This window comes from Glycine max, chromosome 5 (assembly GCF_000004515.6).
Source record: "Glycine max cultivar Williams 82 chromosome 5, Glycine_max_v4.0, whole genome shotgun sequence".
Taxonomy (NCBI): Eukaryota; Viridiplantae; Streptophyta; class Magnoliopsida; order Fabales; family Fabaceae; genus Glycine; species Glycine max.
The window spans coordinates 38,408,781-38,427,048 of NC_038241.2; the positions used below are offsets into that span (position 1 = coordinate 38,408,781).

The 18,268-nt window shown below is 28.6% G+C and overlaps 2 protein-coding genes across 3 annotated transcripts; one reads left to right on the forward strand and one right to left on the reverse strand.

The window, feature by feature from the left end:
• Positions 1-11,688: 11,688 nt before the first annotated feature.
• Positions 11,689-14,437, forward strand: LOC100793052 (trihelix transcription factor ASR3). The gene is made up of 3 exons (XM_003524433.5): positions 11,689-12,624; positions 12,758-12,802; positions 13,849-14,437. The coding sequence occupies exons 1-3, from the start codon at positions 11,808-11,810 to the stop codon at positions 14,106-14,108; spliced, it is 1,122 nt and encodes a 373-aa protein (XP_003524481.1). The 5' UTR covers positions 11,689-11,807; the 3' UTR covers positions 14,109-14,437.
• Positions 14,438-14,505: 68 nt separating this feature from the next.
• Positions 14,506-17,130, reverse strand: LOC100817017 (magnesium protoporphyrin IX methyltransferase, chloroplastic). Of its 2 annotated transcripts, XM_006580569.4 has the most exons (3): positions 16,106-17,130; positions 14,901-15,315; positions 14,506-14,776 (listed from the first exon to the last, which is right to left on the reverse strand). In XM_006580569.4, the coding sequence occupies exons 1-2, from the start codon at positions 16,676-16,678 to the stop codon at positions 14,914-14,916; spliced, it is 975 nt and encodes a 324-aa protein (XP_006580632.1). In that variant the 5' UTR covers positions 16,679-17,130; the 3' UTR covers positions 14,506-14,776; positions 14,901-14,913. The 2 variants fall into 2 exon arrangements, with proteins under 2 accessions (XP_006580632.1, XP_003525435.1); XM_003525387.5 differs by having other exon boundaries at positions 14,506-15,315.
• Positions 17,131-18,268: the final 1,138 nt, after the last annotated feature.

The window sequence follows — 18,268 nt, forward strand, 5'->3', positions numbered from 1 at the left end:
AAATGTTACAAAGAGGACACTTATCTTTTATACATAGGATGAGAACTTGTTACTGTATTTTTATTTTTTTTTATATGGAACCTCTGTTTTCGTTTACAATTAGTCCACGTATTCTTTTTTGCTTCTGTTACTTCTTTCTGTCGTCTGATGTAAATTTATTTGATTCGTTTCTTTTCATTTTGGATATAGTTTAAAAAACATTTAATTACAAAATTTATTCTCCTATTTTATCTATTATATTAAATCTATTTTTTTATTTTTTTTATTTATTAATTGAGTTCTCCTATATTTTAAAATATAATATCTTTGTCCCCACTTATTTTAATCTTTTATTACTATAATTGATCAATATTATCTTAAAAAATAAGAACTTTAAAAAATGTTTAAGGAATGATTAAAATCACAGTTCTTAAAAAATATTTATATAAGTTTTATTTTTATTTTATATATTAAATTTATCTTTTATAATAATATTTATAATTTAGTAGCAATATTTTTTATTTATATCAAGATATTCATGTTATTTATTATAATATAAATAAAAATAATAATGTCAGTAAATTACATATATAAATATTTTAAAAATATAAAATATTATCATTTTATTTAATTATATATTTTTATTATATAATTTAATTCTTTTAAAAAAGTTGTACCTGATTAAATAAAATTCAATACAAATAAAAAATATTATTATAATAAATAATAAGAATATCTTAATATAGATAAAAAAATATTATCATTAAATCACATATATAAATATTAAAAAGATAATAAAATATTATCATTTGATGAAATTATAATTTATATAAAAAAATATACATTAAAAATAAAATTTATATTATATATTTATTTTATAAAGTAAGTTTTGAATAGTGTGATAAAAATAGATAAAATTATAAAAATATAATGTATAAAATAAAAATAAAACTTATATAAGTATGCATATTCAAATTTATGTGAAAATATAATTTAATCTTATATATTATATTTTAAAAAATAATATATAGGATTATAAAAATATAATAAATTAAAAAAAATTGAATTATTTTCGTATAAAACTTATATTAATATTATATTTTATACCAAATACTCAAATATGTATTTGGGTGTAGTGATAAAAAAAAGTGTATTTTTTACCTTAAGAATTATGATTCTAGTATTTTCTTAAACATTGAGATAGGATATTTTGAAATATAAGGGGACTCAAATACTCAATTAAAAAATAAGAGAACTAATTTTTTAATCAAACCTTTATAAAATCAGTTATAACTTCATTTAGTATTATTTTCATGTGATTTTATCATTTGCAATTTCTAAATAGGTGTTTTCATTTTCTTTTTTAAAAGTGATTTATCTTCTTTTTATACAAATGAATTTAGTGGTTTTATTATTTTAACAAGATATTTATTTATACTAGGTTAACATGTCACATCATTATTTAATTAATGATGTATTATTTCATTATTTAATGGATTATTGCTAACAATGAATACTAAAATTGAACATAAAAAATTATCGAATAATAAAATAAATAAATAAATAAAAGTAATTTAGGTAATAAAACCAAAATAGATAGACTATTTTACATATAAAAATATATTTAAGCATTAAATGTTTATATGTGATATGATGGATAAAAATACATTGAATTCCCTAAGTCAAGACATTTTCTTAGCAACAATATCCTATGTTTTTTTAGAGAAATAATATCCCATGTTAGAATACCGGTAAAACAAATTTACCCCTTCTTGAAGTGTGATCTACTAAGTTTTCTCTAAAAAAAAATAGTCTACTGTTATAAGTTTATATTAATGTTCTTATTACTGGTTAATATCAATTATCATAAAGAAGACTTTAAACATATTTGGCTTAATCATAATTAGTAAAAATAAATTAATTTTTCTTTTTAAAACTCATATTTAAAACTTATTATACTTTCCGTTCAACATGACGACTATGTTACTATTTGTTATAGCACGGGAGAAATGTTTTTAATAGTTTTCAGTAAAAATATACACTTTAATCTAAATTTATTGTTAAAACTAGTTCAAATTTAATAGAATTATTACATGCAATGTTCCAACATTGTACAAGTTTATTTAAATATAAACTATAACAAATATATTAAACTTCTGTTTATCAATTTATAATTTATTGTAAACAATTATTTATAAATAGTGTTCTTAATTAACATAGTATATGTATTTTTTTATTGAAATTAACTGTGTTAATTGTCAAAATTTTAATGTGTATTTTTAAAAAATATATTAAATATTATAGTTCATTTAAATAATTTATTATACATTTCATTGTAAATTGTATATCTAATGTTTATTAATATTTTAAAAGGGGCAAAATTAATCTAGCTCTATAATCGATTAATAATGAATTTAGTTTTGCAGTATATAATCACAATAATATTGTGAGTAATATTCACATTCATATAGATCAATGTGAAGAAGAAGAAAAAACGCATAATCAAACTTTTTTATTGTTAATTTTTGTTTTTAGATGTTTGAATATAAAAAATAAATTCAAATACATACTTAATAAACAAATAATAATTTTAAACAATGTTGTAAACTATCCATGACTGATTTACGACCCCGAGATAGGAGTGCAAAATATACACATTAATAATATAAGAGTTATGATAACTTTATGATATCCTATTAGTATAACAAACAATAAATTAATAGGAGAAAATAATTGACTTATCATATCCTATTGAGTCAATAAAAAAAAGATAAATTAAATTTTTACATTAAATACTTGAATAAAAATAATAAATACATTAAAGCAATGAAGAATTAGGAATAGGAATTCAAATATACAAAATTAGGAAAAACATAATACCACACATTCAATATATTTATATGTAATATTTTAAAGTGAGGGTGCAACAATTGAATATAGATCTGCCACTGTTAACTACAAACGTTGGCCTAATTTAAAATTAAAGTTATGTAACTTTAGATATATATTAATGTTAAATTTAATTAATTTTATAACATATACTCATGATAATGTTGTGGGTAATTTTAGTTTCATATAATCAATATAAAGTAAAAAATGTATGATAAAATATTTTGTTATATATTTGTAAAGATTTAATTTTCATGTATTGTGACAAACTTTATACTATCACCCAATCATAGCTGTAAGTATGATTTTAAAATCACCCCGGGCTAGAGATAGTCTAACAAAATATATTATTATATATTTAGAAGAGTTTATTGCATATGTATCGATTTTGTATTAAATTTTACACTATTAACCATTAACCAATCATAATAATAAATATAATTTTTAAGATAATTATTATAATTTTTTTAAAAATGATCATATTTAACAAATTGTGACTAGATTATAGTATAAAAATATTTTGACTTAATTACACTTTTTATTCCTAAAGTTTGACTTTGTTACCAATTTGGCGTCCAATTATTTTTTTCCTGAATTTTGTTTTCAAAGTTTCAAAATATTGCAAATTTAATCCTTTCATCAATTGATTAACAATTTCATTAGTCAATTTTAATGTGATAATTTTTACCATATGTCAATACATGTAGTGCCAGCATAAGTTGATGATGTAATGATAACATGACTCCAATGTAATGAGAAGTCAATAAGGGAGAAAATGTGCAAAATTGTAAAAACATACTAACAAAATTATCAACATTTTTTCGTCAATTATCAATAATGTTTTGGTGCTATTACTATCAAACTTTCATTTTTTTTCTCTCACTTTCCTTTGCACTCTCTATATTTCTGATCATGTCATTACTCTTCTCTCCTACTCACAAATAAATAAATAAAAATCTACATTTTTTACTTTCCAATGCTTTACATGTGCTGAATAGAAACGTAGTATTCAGGTGGTCCAAATTTGCCCAAGGTGTAGAATTTGCTTCGGTTTTTTTTTTCTTTTTTGAATTTTTTATGAACACCGGAATGCTGATAGACTAGCAGATTTAGCTAAATATATAGCAATTTCAATGGGTGAATAGATGAGGATTAAGGATGAGCCTCTCGACCCTTCATCACTTCACTTTAGAAGAAAAAAAGAAATACCAATGTGTTAGCCTATTATGCCACAATACCGCCGTTTCTGTCTGATCTAATATAGTTTTATTTTCCTTAAAAAAATAACCTCTAACCATCTAAGTTTGAAAATTACCCATTCCACCTTAAAAAAAACATTGGCTTAAAACTACTTGTCTATAATCTTTAAGTGCAGCAATCAATAAAGTGTTTTGTTCGTATGCGGCAAATAACTTGATAGGAATCTTTTAATCTATTTATAATCCGCTAATTGATTAAATTAGTTGCAACTTGCGAAATTTTGAAGAAAAAAAATCTATAAAAAATAAAGCAATAAAAGTATTAAAAAAAACTGGTCATTTAATTTATTGCCATATAGAATAGAATGATTAAATATTTTTTTCCTGATAATTTTTTACTATAAAATTTCCTTATGTCAGATTTTTTTCCCGTTAATTGAATAAGTTAAATATATTGCAGACGGTATAGATTGTTTCCAATGTGCATGCTTGAAATAAAAATAAAGCCAGTGAACGCGACAATTTCCTCCTCCATTTCTGGAAAAAAGATGTTCTTGGTTTCCTATTTTGCTGTTTGTCGATTAGCCAACTAAAACGTTCATGCATTTCAGAAAAATTTCGAAATCATACAATAATTTATGAAAAATAAATAGTATTATTTTCTTCAACATTGGATCTGTTCTGTTCCTTGTTGCATATCCGATCGACCATCTTCTACCGCATCAAGGTGAGTGTCGTGTACGAAAATGTTTTGCTTTGGATCAGAGACCACAATTTCTATATATATAGTAATTTTTTACCAAACACAATAAAAAAAATAATATTAGCTGTTCTATTCGATGTGGTTTTATATTTGGGATTCGATCCTGTCCTCACAGCTCTCCTCCTAAAGAATATTACTATTATCTATTTTTAATTATTTATCAACAGTTAAATATTTGTTTATATTTATTTATCTATCTATATAGTATTATACTAATTCATTTATTCGTTCAAGGAACAAACTTGGGTAGTGTCAATCAGTGTATGGATCATCTCATCTACCTACAAGTTCCGACCAATCAGAAGCAATTTATCGCTTATATATCACATGGCCAATCATTTATTCTGAAACTCTCATCCTTTTATACCAATTTCATGATTAAAAAAATGCACCCACTTACAGTTTTATGATATGGAATGGTCGAATACTGAAAAGAGCAACATCTAGGGTATTTATACTATGAATGATGTATATTAAGAAACTCGCTCCTCTGCGTTGTATTGTTATAATTTCAACGAGTTTAAGCAAAAAATTGTTTGTTTATAGATTTGGACATTACAACTTAATTAAGTCAATTTTATCTCTCACAGTGTAAAAGTTTAAAGCTCATCAGAACACTTCTGTAGTAAATGTATGTTACCTGTACTTTAAACCGAAATATAAACCCTATACATGTGCTCTTAAAAAAATACGTGTATACAAGTGATGTGTGTTTATTAGATTAAATGGAATTATTTTTGTTAATATAAAACTTTATACCATCAGAATGATAAATTAGGGTAAAGTTTATTAAACAATGTGTTTATATATAATGATGTAGAGTGTGTTTGTTTTTCCATTCATTTTGTTGTGTAGCACGAGACAAATCTAACAATTTAATGTAAAATAAATAAAAAAAATAAGAATCTTGATTTGTTGACAAAATTATTTTTGGTCTAACCAACGTTTTCCTAAATATGCATGCAAAATATTTAATATTATGTTGAAATTTATTGTTCATAAAAAATAATTTAATCTTTTTACGAATCATGAATATCTTTCAAGAAAATTTTATCTAAAAAGGTTAGGATCATTATAAATTATAAAAGAAAAATTCATGAACCACAAGTATTTTTAAGAAAGACAATTTTGTTAAAGTTTAAAAAATTATCTATGAATATTTAATGTAATTTTATATATAAGACTAAAAATACTAAATAAATTGACAACTAATATTTATTGTCTTTTTTTAGACTCGCACCATTGATTAAAGCTAAATAATTTTACATAAGTTGATCTAAGCTCTCAAAGTCTATGAACATAATAATATAAAATACATCACTTCATTTTTAAATTTGGCTATGTAGATTATGTATGACTAGATATTTAAGTTAGTTGTTTTTTACTGACTAGAAAATATGTTTGATTTTTTAGTAAACAAGTTTTTTAATAATTTATTATTATTTTTTGAAACGCTACTTTAAATAATATTTTTTAAAATGTTAATTTCTAAATTTTTATATTTTATTCTATTTTTATCTTCAATACATTTATTTAATTTCCTTATTATCTTTTAAAAATAAATCATAATTTTATTATTTTTTCATATCATTTTATATTTTTTAGTTACTTTAAGAGTTAATTTTATTGAATATTTATAACTTAATAGACTGATTTTTTAACTTTCAACCAACTTTAAACTTTCAATTAATTTTGTTAAATATAAACATAATATACAATATCATCCTCAAAAATTAGTTATTTTCTCTTTTGTTTTTCTCATTTGTATGTTTGTCTTTGTGATCGAATATCTTATAGTTGATTGCTAACCTTTTGTGGCTTTTATAATTTTATCAATAATAACAACTCTTCTAAATTTCCGTGACGATATAATTGTCTAGTTTTTTAATTATATTATTTTCTTTTTACATTTTGTGAAATTAGTTTATTGCTACTACTAACATTAATATTGTCACAATCACTTTTACCACCACCATGTATATTCACCTCCTTAGTGTCATTATCACTCAACCCTTAAAGTAATTTTAATATCATAGAAACCTTTAAAATAAGATTATTTTGAAGAAAACTTGTGAATTAATTAAACCGAATCATATAAGTTCTTAATAATATAACATGTTGCCATCCTGGACTAACTATGTTAATGCTTCATATCAAGTTACCGCCTACAGTTGAAACAATTGGGTTTTGCCGAATTCTATAACACAGACAAAAATATTAAAGTTGATTTCTTTTTATTCTTCCTTTACTATAATGGTTTGACATATTTATTGATTTTTAGACAACTAATACTTGTTATGTCATTTAACATATTTTAACATTTTCTGTAAAAAAAAAAACATATTTTAACATTTTGACAAAATTATAGTTTTCTCCCACCTGTAAATGGAGTTCTTGAAAAATTTAAATTTCGCATGCAGCACAATTACCAGTAATCTTTTTATGACATATTTAAAATTAAATATATTATTTTGATTTTAATTTTCGCATGTTGTCACTTGTCACGGACAATAAATAAAAAATTAGCTAGATATAACTTTTTTTTAACATAATTGTTATAAAAAGTAAACAACTTACCATATATAATAATTTATCATAAAGTAAAAAGTCTCTACATTATTATTATGCTCCAATTAAATTCTAACAATTTTTATAATACAACAGAAATTCCTTAAAAAAGAATATGAGTACGCTTATTATCATATTATATTATGATCACAAAAAAGGGACGTTATAAGAATGAAGACAAGGCCAAAGGGAGTTGAAGAATGGAGATTAGATGCTATAACATGATTGAGATTAATTTTCAGAATAAGTACGGACAAATTAAGGATAAATGAAAGAAATAATTATTCATATATTTAACTGTTTTGGCATTTTTATTGCTCGAATTATGTCTTAGTTGATATTTTGATGATGATGATGGATTGAAACAACTCGATAATAGATTACTTGCAGTTTTTGGCTAGTGATTAATTGTCTTGTTCCTTATTAAAAAAAAAAAAAAGGCATGGGATGAATTGAAAATGAAAAACAGCTTATAGAAAGACGGAGGATATAAAGAAATTGGATCACAGTGCCTTTAGTTTAGGGAGGGCCATGGCAATGTAACCAAGAGGATAATTACATTACAATCCTTCAATAATCTGAAAATGACCTTAATTGCAGGGCATGTTACATTTTTTTTTATATTATATAAGGTCATAAATATTTTTCATATAAAATAATTATGTCCGAGTTGGTAGTTTTCTTAATATTGTATAAATAAACAAATAAATTTAATATTTAAAATATTAACTTTTACCATAAAAAAGTGATGAGAAAACGTAATAGAAAGATTTAAAATTATTCGTACAATAACATGGGACAGACAATTTTAATTAGGAAACTGATAAAGGCAATGTACAAGTATCAAAAACAAAGTCCAATTGTCTCCTGGGTGATGTTAGGTGCATCCAACATTATTATTGGTGCACCAAGCATTTTAAGTGAATGGACAAAAATACCCTTCACTCAAGTTGATCCATATGAGTCATACTGATTAACATGATCCATATGACTCATACGGATCATGTTGATGTGTATGAATTATATGAATTTCATACAGATCAAGTTGATCTGTATGGTTTGTACGGATCAACATAATCCGTATGAGTTATACATATCAAGTTAATCCATATGTTTAAATTATACTTACGGATTAAGTTCATCCGTACAAATTATACGGATCAATCATAGAATAATTTTAAAATTAATAAAAAATACTAGGTGCACAAACAATAAAATTGGTTCACCTAGCATCACCCTTCTCTCCTTATCCACTAATGCTGAGTTATCTCTGCCAGCCCATCCAATGAAAATCAACAACTTCCATTTTTCTCGACCCAATTCAATTCTTGAGAAAATGCTCTGTCTCACGTTATTGCTATTTACATCTCCCTTATTACTAATACACCCCTTTGCATATTTCCCCCCCGCGTTACCCTCTCTTCATAACGCAATTTGGAAGCCAATTTTTGTGATAATGTGAACTAACATTGAGATAAAGTTCTCCAAATACTACCTCAATGGAACATGCAACGAAAACACATAATTCAAAATTTATCTGAAACCAAATTTGATCGTAAGTGTCAGCTAGGACGAACCATCTAAAATAAATTGTAATAGTAGATCACTTTGATCGGTTAGTAATAATTTTGTATTTATTTTTTAGTCCCTATGATTTTCTATTCTCTTATTTTTTCTCACCCTCAAAACATACACTCTCCTAAGGTATGTATGACATGTGAACAATAGGTATAATCTTTACCAGGACGTTAAAAAGAAGAACAAACCATTCAAAATAAATTTGTTGAATTAAATTTCCTTATTAAAATAAAGCATTGTTTCAATACAAAGAAATGTGAACTCATTAGGATCAGCCTAACGGTGGAATTGGGGTAATATGCACAAACAAAACATCAAAATCACGAATTGAGAGAATGCCATATCAGAAGTTCAACCGAAAAAAACGCAAATCACGCCAAATGTTTACATTTGGATTTTTAAAAAATCAAATAGAAGATAAGGAATTAATAAGAATTTTGGATAGTCCGGGCAATTGTCACTACCCTAAGCAATGTGAAACAAGAAAACAACTATAAAATTATTTTTAGTCTAAAATATGTTTGTAATTTCTAATAAATATTTAAATTTTACATTTATTTTTAATAATTTTTTTTTACGAATTTTTAATAAAATAATAATTTTGTTTTTATCTTTAATATTTTTTTTAGTCCCAACTAATTTTGTGTTTATTTTCTGATATTTTTTCATTTGTTTTCATTTTTTTTCAAAAATACTAATAACAAATAATTTTTTTTATCAATGAGAAAACATAAAGTTAACTAATTTATCAAGGAGTAAAAAAATTGTCAAGGACTAAAAACTAAAATTTTTATTTTATCCAGGAGAAAAAAAAATTATTAGGTAACAAATAGAAAATTGGAATATGTATTAAAGATCACAAGCCTTATTTTTGTACTTATTTTCATTTCACCTTTCTTACACAAATACTTGCTTAATTATGAAAGAAATGCATTCAAAATATATTTCTCATATGTTATTACCAAAAAAGAGTATAATATAAAATGGAATAGTTAAAAATAGTGTGATCTGGACGATTTTTTCTGAAGTTTTAGCCTTTTCTGGAGAGATATGTTTTTATTTCTTTGCCAAACCCGTTGCCCTGGTACAATCAATCTATTAATTTTTTTAGACCGTTACTCTTTTACCATAACATGTATATGCATCCTGTTAATAAAAGTTGTGAGATATTTTCTTAATATTGAGTCTTGAAGATCCGATTCTTTCCAAAAATCATTGAAAAGGAAATAAGGAAAAAACAAGGAATTTGGAAAATAGTTGGAATTGGTAAAAACTCCTCGTATGATTTATACTTTGTACTGACAATGACTAGTTCAAATATTTATGAACATATCTAAATCGTTTCAAACCAATAAATTGATCAAAAATATGAATGAACTATTATTTGAAAAATTATAAATAAAAGAAATCATTTTTTTTGTTCAATTTAGTTTTTGTTTCTCATGTTTAAAATTGAACTAAACATTAAAATACTAAATTTATATTAGTTTTTCTATTTAATCCTCAAATTTAATTAAATTAGTTTGACTTGTGATTTTTTATTTATGCTAAGTTGTGACTTAATTATTAAATTTAATCCTTTGAATATTTTTGTATATTTATTATGTATATGACTTTTTATATAATAAATGTTATCCATTAAATGAAAAACTACCCATTAAAAGAATTCATTTATTAGTTCAAGATTCTTTTGTTACGCTGATTAATAAAAAAAATAGAGGATTGTACCTTGAGAAAAAGAGAGACAAATTTAAATTATCAATCTAATTCAAATAACAATGAAAACTGATTAGATTGTTTTAGGAGTTTAATAGGGATGCACTAGTTAAATTTTTGCACCGCTAATTAATTATAAACCATTTTCAGTAATTATTATAAAAAAGAACCAATATATCATTCATGTTAATTTGTAACTAGACAAAAATGTAAAGAAAAGGTATACCATAAATATATATTATTTATTCTTATTTTGTTAAATCAGTCTAAATCCAACCATAAAAAATTATCATCCTCATCAGATTGATTTTTCATTTCAAAATCAAGTCTCGCCCTTACTTGGAAGGAGAGGGCACCGTTACAAATTAAGGGCCGTTGACTTTGCTGAAAGAATGTTTTTGGTCCTTTTTGTGCCCACAGTAAATGGCTCCTTTCTTGGAAGGAAAGGGCACCCTATTGAGTGTCCACGATAAATTACCGTATGAGGGATGCCACCCTTTTTTCAATCAATCTTCTCATATAAGGCGTGATAATATACACTACTAGTTCAAAAAATATGACCACATGTCACAACTTTTAAGAGGTGTTTTTAATTAAATTCTACGTTAATCTAACAATAATAATTTTTAAAAACATGACATATGCCATGAAAATATTGGCGGAATTAGGTGATCTCCGATTACAACAATTTATTTTTGTAAATAGTTGATGCATTGAATTTTACATCATCTTTTATTCACAAATCATAAAACTATTATATAGTTTTTAATTAGTGTATGGTGTGAAAAAAATTATATTTACACGCATAAATATTTTTCAGCATAAGAAAGTGTCATATTATCGGATCCAGTTTAATTTATTGAATAAGATAAGTAAGATGTTGTAATTTTTTTATATATGTCATATCTTCAATTCCTACAAGTAATATATAAAAAAAAAATCTCTTGTTGATTCAGAGAATAATAACATGTGTGGAAGAAGTTCCTACACGAAAAATATCGCAACATCTTTGGAAGTTCATTAACTCACAGTAAAAGCACATTTTCATTATATGTATGTCTCATCTCAAACCTCGAAGTCCACCAGTGATACAAAGTGGGTGATATCAAGTAGTTATGGCACAAGATTCAGAGAAAATTTGTGAAGGTGCTTCGGAGTCTCCAACGACCCCAGTTGGAACACAAGCACCAGCACCAGCACCAGCACCAGCACCACCAGAGAGTGAACCCAAAAGCACTTCAACTCAAAGAATCAAAGCCACAAGGCACCCTAGATGGACAAGGCAAGAAACACTTGTTCTGATAGAGTCCAAGAAAATGGTGGAAAATGGAGAACAAGTTTGCCGATTCAGATCAGCATCAGGGTGCGTTCAAACCGATCCGAAATGGGACATGGTGTCATCACTGTGTCAGCAGAGAGGGGTGAAGAGAGGGGCTGTTCAGTGCAGGAAAAGGTGGGGCAATCTTCTCACTGATTTCAGGAAGATCAAGAAGTGGGAATCTGGTGTAAAAGAGGTGGAGAGTGAGTCGTTTTGGATAATGAGAAATGATGTGAGGAAGGAGAAGAAGTTGCCCGGGTTCTTTGATTCTGTGGTGTACAATGTTTTGGATGGAGGGGTGTGCACCACTGTTGCATTTCCCTTGACACTGGTTAAGATGGTGCCAAAGGGTGAGAATGGTGTTGTTGTTGAGGGAGTGTCTCATCATCAGGAACAGTGTAAGGAGAACGAGGAGGAAGAGGAGGAGGAGGAGGAGGAGGAGGAGGAAGATGAGGCGATTGTTGATGCTGAGAAAATGGGTTGGAGCACTGAGGAGGAAAACATGGAGACTAACATCAATGGTTTTCTTAAAACACCAACAGGTCTTCTTATTAAGGAAAAAGGTATTGCAGGGAGGCTCAAGAGGACACCCATACTCACATTGCCTACTCCAGGTACAACTAAGTTACATAAATTACATCACACTACTCATTTTGTTATTGTTGTTCACATAATTACACTATCTATACCCTTTTCTTATTAATTGATCAATTGTTTTGTTGTTGCTTTAAACTAATTAATAAGCAGAGAAACTACAGCAGCAGCCATCTTACCAAGGGAACTACGATCCTGGTAAATCAAATCAACTCAGTTCTGCTGTGTACATACTATGTGTTGTTGGTTACTCCTGTGTCCATAGCATATAGTCAAACATTTTAAGCGGTTGAAATCATTCAGTTTGACTTATATGAAACAATTTTTTTTATACTACTTGTGATTTGTGAAACAGTTTTAGCGTTTATAGTAAAGTTTGTTCCGCATATTTTTATATTTTAATATCATTCCACTTTTTTGTTTTTTTGTTTTGTCCATTTCCCCTTTTTCAAAGAGCTTTTTGTTACACCAAAACAATCTCTTTATATGCAATCGTTGCATAAAACTCTAAATTGGATCAACAAATAGCGAACTACTATTCATTAGTACTTTATCTGGCAATCCTGTGCTGCATATGTTATGCATTTGATCATAAAAAAAAATTACTATTTCAATACCATGGCTTTGGTCTTTTAATATAGACTAATAGACCTAGAACCTTTATTTTTTTGCTGTTATTAAAGTGGATTTCTGGAATATCATTTTAGACAGACACTGATACTACTTAGATATAGAAGAATGACATGTATTACCAGGAATGTGTTACCAATTGCAAGCTATCAGTTTTGCATGCTTTAATAATTGATATTATACGCCTGGTCACTCCTTGAACTCATGACTAAGCATACTTTTGCTTAATTGATTGACAAGTGATTCAAAAACACATAAAACAAACAAACAAAAACTCGGAGATATAATCAACGAAGCAATCATTAGACGAAGATAGGATAAAACATATTTTATATCGATAAAGTGCATGTTTAGTTTTTCATTCATGCGTTTCAAGGCGGCAAACAAAGAAGTAACTATACTACTGGATTGGAAAAACATGGGTTACATTGAACCCAACGTTTTTTCAAACACACCCAAATTGGTTATAAAACATTTTAGATTTGAGTTGTCCAATCTTCATCCATTGATTATGATTCATTGATTGCGTGAATACATGGAAAGTAGACTGCACCGAATTTGATTCCAACATTAGTGACCTTTTTCACAATCTCATGAAAAGTATTTTGGTTCAGGTTTTCAGAAGGAACCTATGTTCCAAGAGGGATACAAGAGAAAGAGGTTACCGTTGGATAGTAGTGAGGACTGCACAGATTTCAACAGCAACATTACCAATCTACTAAGGAGGAACAGTGACATGCTAAAAGCCCATCTTGGGGCTCAGAACATAAATTACCAATTGGCCAGGGACCAGCAGAAACAACAAACTGATATTATAGTTGCAGCCCTTGGCAAGCTCACAGATGCCCTCACAAAAATTGCTGACAAGCTGTAAATGAATTCGCGTCACAAGACACATGAAAGATCTTAGGGGCTTCAAACCTACCTATAAGGATCTGCATATTACTGTTAATTATGGCATTAGATTTCATTATCATCATTTCCCCCCCTTTTAATTAGTACTTCTCAGTTTTTTTACCTCATTTTTTTGGGGAAAACTAGTCTTTGTTTTCATGCAGTTGATGTTTATTCTTTCAACTCTAGATGCAGCTTGCAAATCTGTTCCTTTTTCCCTTATTCCTAAGATTTAGAAAGGGACCAGTATTTCAACACCTCCGGTATTTAGAAACAGTAAAATTAATATAAACTATCATAATGCAAAATATGGTTCCAGACTTCCGGTCTCTGTTAAGGAGGCTAGCATGAGATTTTAATCAATAATAAAGACATTATTAAAAAGAGTATCAAAAAGTGTGATATTATTATTATTATTATTATTATTATCATTATCACTTTTATAAAAAAAATGCAATACAGGAACTAATTACTACCCTTGAGTAATAATCGCTGTAACTTCTGAACAGCTTAAAGGGAGCTTGCCTCCATTCCACCAACCCAATGGACCGGTAACTCACTAGGCACTAGCTCCACACAAATTATCATGAACCACTTCACTCTATTTCTCCCAGAAAACATAGCCTCAATTCGTCAGCATCTTCTAGGCTATGAAGAAATATACACAATAGAATTATATGTGGTCCATGTGGAGGATAATAGCATACAAAATCACTTAATAGAAGGCCTAACAATTTACACTAAGAATTTCCTCTAATCATGCAAAACTCACCTTTCAATCCCCACTACATAGGAACAGCCTCAATAAGCCTAGCAAAGTAAAATTGGGTAGTGGTTAAGCCTCTCTTCCTTATGGTCCAGCCAACCTTTTGCAATGCTCTCTCTACATCTGCCTCAGAGTGAAGATATGCTCTTGTTGCCTTTGAAGGACCAGGGAACAACTCTCCAACCCTCTTTAGCAGATCATAATAAAACGTCTTTGGGGCAAAACTCAGAATCAATCGGTTGTTGGCCAATGATGCAAGGTGTGCAATCATCCCATCGGCTTTATGTTGTGGGTAATGAATCAAGACATCGAGGCAGACCACCGTATCATACTTGCCATCCAAGCTCTCTAAATCCTTCACTACAAACTTAGGCATCACGGGCACAGATCCATCTTCACTGGTTGCAAGCTGTTCTTTTGCCTGCACCAAATAGAGAGTCATTGCTTTACTTCAGTAATGACACATTACTTGAACTCACACTAATGCTTTTTCTCATGTGTTCATTGTTTTAGGTTGAGGGGGTAGCTCAGCTATTCATCTTACAAATAAGCTCAACTTTTTTCACAATTATTTAACTTGTTAATTCCTTTATCAAGCTGATTTAGTTTTTTAAACAGGCAAATTTAAGCTTAATATAAAATTCAAGTATATAAATGAGTCAAACATGACATTATTAGTAATGTTAAGAGATTGGTTGAAGGGAGCACAAGTCAGGAGGACCTTATACAAGTCTCAATTTTGTAGGCTTTTTTCCCTACCTATCGGGACCTTATATATATATATATATATTTTTTACTATTAATTTGTTTGCTTTGATAATCTCAAACTGCGTGATTTTTAAAATAAAACAAACCCAAAACTCAACGGTTGCCTACCCGTTGACTAATGTACTCTTCCGTCTAAAGATAAGCATCGTCCTATTTTGTTTTACAAATATAAAAATAAAGCTAAAAAATAGAGGAAAGAAAATATAATTTTACAAGACTAACTTTAATATTAATATTATATTGGACAATTAAAATTACACTTATTAGGAATATTAATAAAAAAACAATTAATTTACCTTAAAAAAATTAAATGCAACAGTTATTTTGGAATTTGTTTTTTTCAGATGAGACGCATGTTTTGAATAATTTTTTCTTTTTAAATGTTACATTTATTTTGAAACCGATAACGCACTTAAAAATGTAACTAACTAACTAAAACTAACCTGTTTCTCAGCCTCGGCAACCATAGCGGCGGAGATATCACTGGCGAACACAACAGCGCCCTCTTTGGCAAGAGGAATAGAGAGAGAACCGGTACCGCACCCAGCGTCGCAAACCGTAACGCCCTGAAGGGAACCTTCGTCCTTCAACATGCTCAGCGTGTTCTCCACGGTCTTGGCGTGGCCCAACCTAATGTCGCGCTGAACCCGGTTCACCTCGTCGGTGTCGCCGTAGATCTTCTTCCAGCGCTGGAACCCGGAGTTGTTGAAGTACTCCCTCACCACCTCCTTGTCGCCGCCGCCCACCTCCTCCGCCTGCAACTGCCGCCGCCGCTCCGGGTCCGTCAGCGACAGCACCGCCGCCAGTGCCGCCACGAATCCTCCGCTCACCACCGCGATCGTAGTCCCGTCGATGGCGCCCGAGACGTCCGCCGCAGTGGCCGTGGAGAGCGGCGGGATGGCGAACGCCGGCGAGAGAGGGAGTTTGGGCGGTTTGTGAGAGAATCGAGTGGAAATGGCGGTTCTGTTTGGGTTTGCAACGAAGAGGGAAGACCATAGGGACGATGAGAACGCCATTGTGATTTTGGGTTTGTGTGACGTTACCGGCCGGTGATAGCGTCGAGTGTGAAGGACTCAAGAGTGGAGTAAGTGGTTGAAATGTTATCCAGATAAGATAACATTCCAGTTTCCATGTCTCGAGCTGATTCTCGTGGGTCCTACTTCTCCAGATGGGTTCCGCTGTGCACCAAACTAGACGACTGCATCTGTATGCCTATAGCATTTTACCGTTGATTTAATAAGGAAATATCCACGGTTGAGATTAAAACGGTACTTTTTTTTTGTGTGTGTGTGAATGAAACAATTAGGTAAGACTCACTGTGATCAGAACATTTTTCAAAAGATTCATTTAGTATTTACAAGATTTACTTATCGTTCACTAACAAAATTCTCGTGAAATCAAAATTGTACATCACTACACCACCTATGCCAAAACGAACATATAATGATGAATTAGATTATCAATTATTTGTTCAGGTAAATGTACAAAAACACAATAGTTGATTGTCATGACTACACAAACAATTATGAAACTATACAATGGTGTAGATAAAAAAAAACACAATAGTTGATTTTAGACAGAAACAGTTGACAATTGATTGTCAAGAACAAACAATCAAAGCCAAAAAGAATTGGTTATCATAAGCACAAGTGGAAAACAATCGATTATCAACAACACATAATCAATTATGAAAAGGAGAAACTAATGCGATAATGCAGTTGATTAATTAGTCATGAGAAAAGGAAAGAATTTTAGACTGTTATTATTTTCTAAGAAATAATAATATTTTTTTAACTTCTATTTGAAAATTAATAAAATCAACCAATTAATTTTAAAATGGACTGAAGTAAACGTATATTTGATTTTTTTTTATAAAATATGTTTTTAAAATCTTATAAAAATGATTACATTTGATTTTAGTTTTTTTAGTCTCGTTAAAGCCTAGATTTTTTTAAAAATGATTCTTATGATTATTAAGTGATAAGAAAAGATGAAAAAACAACAGCTAACTGCTTTGGAAATGATGTGATTTTTTATGGCAAGTATGTTTTTCAAAGCATTTTCAAACAGACTGATGTGGATAATTCTATCATAGATACTAAATTTAGACATTTTTCCTAAAAAAGATTTGAACATTAATATGTCATATTGTGAAAACGATTTCCTTTGGCTAAACCTTACCTCATTGGTACACAGCACATATGCATTAAAATAATTATTGACATTACATATTTAAATACATATCATATTAGCATTACGGAAACTATTTACAAACGACGATAGGAAACATTTATGACCCCGAACGGACAAAAATGTCCTTTATCCTGTTATACTTGTTAGGCACCCCCCCTCTCATGAAGCACCTTCGGCGTTGCTGCACCTCTAATGCTGCTACTTTCCCTTTCCCATTTCCATTCCAAAGCTCTTTCTCGTCGACACGTTTGAATTATGTTTTTTGTCATTTAAAAAAAAAGTGAAAATGTGTTAAAAATAATTATAATTTGTAAAAATATTGATATTTTGGATTCTTTATATTGAAAAAAAAAATTATTGATCCAGCACAGAGTATTAAGGGTTCACAAGACTCAAGCATTTGTTAAACCAAC

Coding starts and splice junctions, on each gene's coding strand:
- LOC100793052 (XM_003524433.5), top strand. CDS start 11,808: ATGGCACAAGATTCAGAGAAAATTTGTGAAGGTGCTTCGGAGTCTCCA. Junction 12,625..12,757: donor ACTCACATTGCCTACTCCAG/GTACAACTAAGT, acceptor ATTAATAAGCAG/AGAAACTACAGCAGCAGCCA. Junction 12,803..13,848: donor CCAAGGGAACTACGATCCTG/GTAAATCAAATC, acceptor ATTTTGGTTCAG/GTTTTCAGAAGGAACCTATG.
- LOC100817017 (XM_006580569.4), bottom strand. CDS start 16,678: ATGGCGTTCTCATCGTCCCTATGGTCTTCCCTCTTCGTTGCAAACCCA. Junction 15,316..16,105: donor TTGCCGAGGCTGAGAAACAG/GTTAGTTTTAGT, acceptor TATTTGGTGCAG/GCAAAAGAACAGCTTGCAAC.